Below are 7475 nucleotides of genomic sequence, written 5' to 3'. Positions count from 1 at the left end.
GGAGGAAGACAGAAGAAACAGGGCCTCACTTTTTTTAATTGGGGAAGGGAAAAGAAAGGGGAACAACAAAATGGTGAGACAAAGACAAATGGTGAACCAATGCAACAGTGATACACACAAGACATATGTTGAAAATGAACTCTACAACTTGGGGTGGGGGAGGACAGTAAGAGAAAAGCATGGGAAGGAGTAACAATGTCCAACAAGAAATATACTCAGTATCTTACATATGTAACTGTAACTCTTCTGTACATCTCCGTGACAATAAAATTAAATTTAAAGGGCCGGGAGTTTGGCCTAGTGGTTAAAGTGCTTGCCTAGCATGCATGAAGACCCGGGTTCGATTCCTCGGTACCACATACATAGAAAAAAGCCGGAAGTGGTGCTGAGGCTCAAGTGGTAGAGCTCTAGCCTTGAGAAAGTCCAAGGACAGTGCTCAGCCCCTGAGCTCAAGCTCAGGACTGGCAAAAAAAATTAAATTTAAAAAATCAATAAGCCTTCAAAGTGAAAAAAGAAGAAACATGGCCTCTACTCCTTCGAGATCCTTGAAAGGAACTTTCTTGGTATAGAGGAAGAACCTTACACAGCATAAAAAAATTGGTAAAAGAGTATGATTAAAGTAGGGCTGGCAGGACAGCTCTTCAAGGTGCTTATAAAAAAAACACATTGATGAGGAAAAGGAAAGAACAATTTAAGAACAACCAGATTTTGGGAAAGTGCAACTTTTCAACTGCATTAAATAGTATGTGTTTGCCATCTGCCTGTCAATCCTCCTGTGCCCTGGAGCTCCCATACACACACTTCCAGAAAGGGTCTAAGCTGTTAAAAGTGCACCCTTCACACTTCCCTTTCAAGTAGAATTCATGTAATTGGACCTACAAAATAAAGAGCTTATCTAGTGAAGGTGCCAAACGAGAGGAAAGAATGACAATAAAGTGTCCACAAGTCCTATTTGTGAGAAAGGTCTAGTGAGAACTTTTTAGAAGAAATGGGACCTGGAGACAGCTATGGAGTGAAGAATATCCTTGCACAGTTTAGGAAATGTCATAGGTAATTTCTATGGCTTTTGAGTATGCAATTGTCTCTTGGCATCCTTGGGAGAATTAGTTCATAAACACCCTTAGATACCAAACTAGAAGATGTGCAATCCCTTATACAATATATATATGTATATATATCCTCTATATTTTATATGTTATAATTTTGTCACTCATGGGACTTGAACGCAGTGTCTGGACACTGTCCCTGAGTGTTTTTGTTCAAGGCTACTGCTCTACCACATTGAGCCACAGCTCCATTTCCTCCTCTATACTTTAAATTATCTCTAAATTGTTTATAATATCCAATAAAATGTAAATGCTGCATAGAGAGTTACTCTATTAAAGAAAGACAATGATGTCTGTACACACTCAGTACAGGTGTTATTTTTTCTTAATATTTTATATCTGTATTTCATTGCACTTGTGAATACAGAAGACCAACCAATCAGAAGACATACAAATGTCTTGGAAGCATAAAGAAAGCTTGCAATGAAGACTTGAATTGCTATTCAAGCAGTTTTTATGTGTGTCTTGTGTTGTTTTGATTGTAACACTGTGGGACATAGGACTTTATTCAAATTATATAGCAAGACCTTTTAAACCAAATCAAATGATTTTCTATAACCGTTGCATTATTTCCTAAAGGAAGGAACAGTTTTTAGTTGAAAATTTCTTCAAAGTTCTTCCAGGAATCCTAGGTATGTTCTGCCAAATGTATTAACTTACTCTACAGCTGAAAGTCAGGCTCTGCTCCTCTTTTGGTAGTATCTGTATCACTTCTAATATGAAACATAGATTATTAATGATAAGCTGTCATTTTTCTGTTAGCTCTTTACAGATACCATCTCATTTAGTTCTTATAATAACTTTGGTACATGAGAATTATCATCTTTATTTTACAGATAAGAAAATAGACCCACAGATTTGGAGTGATTCTTCCAAGGTCACACAACCATGATATGTGCTTTCGAAAATAATATGTTGGGGGCCGGGAGCATGGCCTAGTGGTAGTGTGCTCTCCTAGAATGCACAAAGCCCTGGGTTCCATTCCCCGGAATGACATACACAGAAAAAGCTGGAAGTGGCACTGTGGCTCAAGTGGCAGAGTGCTAGCCTTGAGCAAAAAGTGTCCAAGGAATGTGAAAGGGTATCAATGTATGTGAATTAATGCACCTTCTATCTGGCAAATATCATGTAACCCTTTTACTAATTACAATAAAAAATAAATTAAATTAAAAAAGTGTCCAAGGACAGTTCCCAGACACTGAATTCAAGCCCAGGACTGGCAAAAAAAAATGTTGGGACCTGGTAAGAAATAATAGGTTATTAATCCTGGCAATATAAACATCCCCAGAATAATGTTATGAAAAGCTAGCAACATAGACAATTTTGCATATAGAATTCTTCCTAATATAAGCCTTGGGGAAACCACTTTATGTCTCTGAATCTTGCTTTCCTCAACTCTAAAATAAGAATATCAAGCCAGGTGCAGTGGCATATGCCTGTAATCCTAGCTACTCAGGAGACTGAAATCTGAGGATCCTGGTTCAAAGCCAGTCAGGGCACTGAAGACCCAGAAAACCAGAAGTGGTGCTGTGGCTCAGGGACAATGCCCAGGTCCAGAGTTAAAGTCCCACCACCAACAAAAAATATGTATTATTAAACATGAAAAATGTAATGAAATTGGTATTCAATAAATGGTAGTCATAGGGGAAGTTTCTGTGAAATTATAGAAAGGGAATAAAGGGACAATAAGGGAATACACGTAGACAAGGAGAAAAAAATCAAAGGAGGGAGCCGAGTTAAGAGGCAAGCTAGGGCAATTACAAAGAAAGTTTTAACTAAGAAGGCTCAGGAAAATTTAAATACACTGATGCATAGAAAGTATTACCTAATCTTCAAGTAACTGTGTCCTTGTGTATGAAGAAAGATGTGAATCTTTTATGTATTACTCTATGAATACAGTTGAAGCCCAAACTTCTGATACTATTACATTTGGAGATGTGCCCTTGGGTAATAATCAGGTTTAGACGAGTTCATGAAAAGGGAACCCTGATGATGAGCATAGAGTCATTTGTTGTTGGTGGTGGTGGTGGTGGTGATGGTGATGGTTGTGGGGTTTGGACTCTGAGCTCTTCAGCTCAAAAAGAGTGCTCTCCCACCTGAGCCACAGGGCCATTTCCTAGCATCTTTATAAGAAGAAACAGCAGAAATTCTCTCTCTCTCTCTAATCTCTCTCCAGAGAACAAAAGAATCCCAGAATCTTGATATTGGGCTAGCTCTAGTCTCCAGAACTTGGAAAAGTAAATTCAGTTCATGTAAATCACTCACTCTACTGTATTGTGTTATGGCAATCCATATTCACTATACCAATGCTTGTATAGGTAATAGCTCAAACCATTGAAAAAGCCAAAACTTTCCTTTTCCCAAATCATGAAGTAAACATGATACTTCAGAAACATTTCCCCAATTATCCTTGCCAAGTGCTTCTTGAGTAAATCTGAAAAGCATAGGCATAGATGCCACCCTTTCGCATGCTTTCATTCTAGAAGCATTTATGTTTCAACAGGAAACAAAGTCCTATTTGAAGGATCATGGGTAGCACAAAGGAAATATAGTTTTGATTTAATGGAATCATCTAAACGTCCTATATTCCATATGCTTATTCCGTTTAGGGCTTGGGAAATATTAGCTCCAAGGAGGTGTCTAATACAACACAGGCTGGCACATTGAACAAGCCAATCTGCTATATAAATGCATTCATTTACCTAGTTTACACTATGTGCCAAGCAGTAGGCTGGGTAGAGAAAATACCTAGAATTACAAGAGAATCAAGTGAGGAACTCTGACCAGGAAAACCTATTTGTTATCAAGGTAAAATGAAGTATCTCTTATCCCTAGGTCCAGCCTGTCTTTCAATAACCTTTATACTAGTTCTTTATCCTGAGAGCAGAATTCTTCCTTTTAGAATACTGTGAAACCTTGTGGTGACAGAAAGGTGAGAGTCTCAAAATGGCTCATTCTTCACAGCACTGACTTCTAAATATTGTTAGCTGAATGTTTTCCTTTGACATTCCCATTTATTATGGTAGTAGGAAGATCAGACCATAAATACGAAGATCTTCAAAAGAAAAATCACCAGAGTTTCAACCTGGCTTTATCTCTAAATATCCATCTTCTTTCCTTTGTTTCCATTAGTAGAATGCTAGAGACTGCTTTGAAGAATATTTTAGAGGCATCCCTGACCAATTCACCCTTCTTGAATAATGCTGCTTCAGTAAAATGCACAGAAAAGGGGTTAGTTTAAATACAAAGATTATTTTAGAAGCTTCCACACATCTAAGGAATTCTCAAAATCAATACTTGTATAAAGTAGTACAAGGGATTTCATATGGGGCAATAAAAAAAATCTGTGTAATCCTCTGTAATTCACAAGAGATTTGACCCTTTGTTTCGTTACTTACTAAATGAAGCCAATAAAATTGGTGCTATCTATCTCACCTGGGTGGTATAGTAGCTGATGAATCCCTTCTATGAATGAATGACCAAGAGGAAGTAGAAATGACAAGTACTTCTTATTTTTTTTTTTAAAAAAAGGGGGTGATCAACCATAACAGAAGGAATCACATTTAGAACAGCTTCTCACTACTCAAAGTTGAATAACCCAGCCTAAAGCAAACAGTGGATCACATGTGAATGTAAACTGAAGGCAACAGAAACACACACGGACAGTTTAGCTAAATGAGTATCTGGAAGCTGGTAAAGGTCTGGAGTGCAGATAAATGGAGAGAAAAAAAAGAGGGTGAATACTGTCAAAATACTCAACGTAGAAATGTGGAATAGATCCAGGTAACTTGAGGGTGTGGGTAGGTTTGGAAGATATGGGAGAGAATGAAGACATGACATTAATCAGGATGCCTTGGGCTCAAAAACTGTCGTGGTGAATTGAAACCCCATTGTACAACTACCTAAAGATATTAAGGTTTTTTTTGTTTTTTCTTTTTTTATTCTTTTTTATTGTAATTAATAGAAGGGTTACATGATATTTGCCAGATAGATGGTGCATTAATTCCCATACATTGATACCCTTTCACATGTCTTGAGTTTTAAGGAGTAGTTAAAAGAAAATGAGTTTCTCTAGGAAGAAATACTGGTTTTCTTTTCCAGAAACTTCCTCTTCCTTTCCCTTCATACCTCTTTATCCCAACCCCCCACAGGAGTCAGGAAGGTGGTTTGTGACGTGTAAACCCCTCTGGTCGGTGATTGGCTGGGTGAGAGTGGCTGTCTGACCTAACAATGACTAAGGGCGTGGCCACCCTGTCCTGGGGTATATATACCGGTGTCCCGAGGCCTGGAGATCAGACGGCTGCCGGGCACAAAAAGGGAAAGGATGGTGATTATCACCAGAAGCAAGGCTGCTGCTGCAGCTGAGGAGGCTGCGGCAGCCGCCGCTGATCCCCAGGAGGGGACTTCATCCCAGCAAAGAACAGGACCATCAGAGAAACGTGGAAAAATCAAAAGGAAGACCGTTTCTTGGCGTCGGTGTAAAGGAACGGTGAGGTGACCCATCCCAGGTCCTCCCTTAGCTTCCACTGACTTTCTCCCAACACTCCTCCCCGGCCTCCCCTGGCCTAGAATGTTCCCAGCCCTCAGCCGTGCCTGTGGACTCCCTGTCCCCATGTCCCCTCCATCCCGTCCTCTCCATTCGACGTCCTTCTAACAATGTCCGCTCGTCTTTGCAGGCCCAAACAAGACCTGTAGCGGTGGGTCGTGTCAAGCGCCGTGACCGCTGTGGGCAGGGGAGAATGATGGTCACCACCCACCCTGCATCACCCACGCCGGAGGAGGAGACAGCACCGGAACCGGAACCGGAACCAGAACCAGAACCGGCAATACCACTGGCACCTGCACCTGCACCTGCACCTGCAGCGGCTCCGGCCATAGAACCGCCTCCAGTACCAGTCATCATTCCGGCACCGGCACCGGCACCGGCGAGAGCAGTGGCCCCGGCAATGCCACCAGCACCGGCAATCGCCCTGCCACCGGCACCAGCACCGGCCATAGCAGTGGTCCCGGCCCTGGCCCCGGCACCACCATGTGCTCGTCTTCTCACTCAGCGCCTCCCCAATAAGCGCCTGCATCAGCGCAAGCCAGGAAACACCCGCAAGACCAAGAGAGGCACCTCGTCCCTGGTGACCCTGTCGGTAACGAGTAACATGAGAGCCAAGCCGGGGCCATCCTGGGGGACCATCTGAGACGTCACAAGGACCCTCGCCGCGGGCGGGTGGTCCGGGCTCCTCCTCGTTCCCATAAATCCAACGGGACGTAGGATAATGAAAATAAAATCAACCACGATGGTGAGGATCTGATATGTGTTTCTGTGTGCTCTGTGACGGGGCAGGGGGGGGGGGGCTGGAGGAGTAGAAGGGGGTGAGCTGGAAGGGAGGGGGGAGGGAAAGAGGGAGTGGGGGAGGGAAGGAGGGAAAGAATCCTCTCGGGTGGCTGTCCAATCTACAGGTGAACAGTGAACCAGACATGGAAGAAAAGGATTCCTGGGAGGATTTCTTCCTTACTACTTTGCCCCATAGGAGAAAGGATACTCCTTGTGTGGATACATGTACGGAGTGACATTCAGGTGGACAGAGCTATTAGACGTGTAGTGTCCCCTAAATGGGTTAATCCAGGAGAGTGGCAGCACGAGGTGAGCTAAGATCCCAAAAGCAGCAGAGTAGATTCCTAATCGGTGTTGAACAGAGGTAGGAGCACCAAGAGAGAGGAAGTGCCAAGAACAGGCTCTTCAGCTTTCAGGACTTAGCTACTGTCTACTTACATACATAGATGGTACTGTTACCCTTACAAGACCCTTTCGACGTTTTTCCTATGGGCCACCCACCCAATGTGTGGAGTTTGCAACAGAGGTGGCAGGGAGGGCTGAATACCATGGGAAGTCTTGGGTCACCTGGGACTCGGCACTTAATGCTGCATAAAGTTTTCACCAAGCCCAGTGCCTGCACAGTTGAGGTGAGAGACACCATGTTGTTCCCTTCCCGTCTCCATAACTACTTCATATAGCATTTGATTGATCAAATTCACACAAAAAATGGTAAAGTTGAAAGAAAAAAAAATGCTGGCTAAGAGCTCTTGAATCATCCTGACCAGATTGAAAGCTGGCATGTCTAGCTTCTTTCTTGTATGGCCTTGGAGGAGTCGTGAAATAACTCCAAGACCTGGTTATTCTCCTATGTGAACAGACCTTCCTTACAGGATCACTGTTAGACTCAAGTGGAAATAAAACTTGTTAAGTTTTAAAAAATGTTAAGTTTTGCGGTCATACTTATAAGTTGTAAATAGGTAATGGATATAGTTACTCAAATGTCATATTTTCTTAACTACCACACCATAGCTTACTCTAAAGTAGAAAGAGAAACTGTGTAC

General features: G+C 42.2%; 1 protein-coding gene across 1 annotated transcript; it reads left to right on the top strand.

Annotated features, from left to right (window-relative positions):
• Nucleotides 1-5389: 5389 nt before the first annotated feature.
• LOC150041361 (uncharacterized) lies at nt 5390-6395 on the top strand. Its single transcript, XM_090326266.1, has 2 exons — nt 5390-5595; nt 5783-6395. The coding sequence occupies exons 1-2, from the start codon at nt 5431-5433 to the stop codon at nt 6293-6295; spliced, it is 678 nt and encodes a 225-aa protein (XP_090182392.1). The 5' UTR covers nt 5390-5430; the 3' UTR covers nt 6296-6395.
• The last annotated feature ends 1080 nt before the right edge of the window (nt 6396-7475 follow it).

Source organism: Megascapheus bottae, chromosome X (assembly GCF_031878675.1).
Source record: "Megascapheus bottae isolate mThoBot1 chromosome X, mThoBot2.hap1, whole genome shotgun sequence".
NCBI classification, from domain to species: Eukaryota; Metazoa; Chordata; class Mammalia; order Rodentia; family Geomyidae; genus Megascapheus; species Megascapheus bottae.
The sequence above is the reverse complement of the archived record's forward strand: the minus strand, read 5'-3'. Positions and strand labels throughout refer to the sequence as shown.

Excerpts from the sequence above, each read along its gene's own strand:
- LOC150041361 (XM_090326266.1), top strand. The coding sequence starts at position 5,431 with ATGGTGATTATCACCAGAAGCAAGGCTGCTGCTGCAGCTGAGGAGGCT. Across the intron at positions 5,596-5,782 it reads GGCGTCGGTGTAAAGGAACG|GCCCAAACAAGACCTGTAGC; the intron begins GTGAGGTGACCC and ends TCGTCTTTGCAG.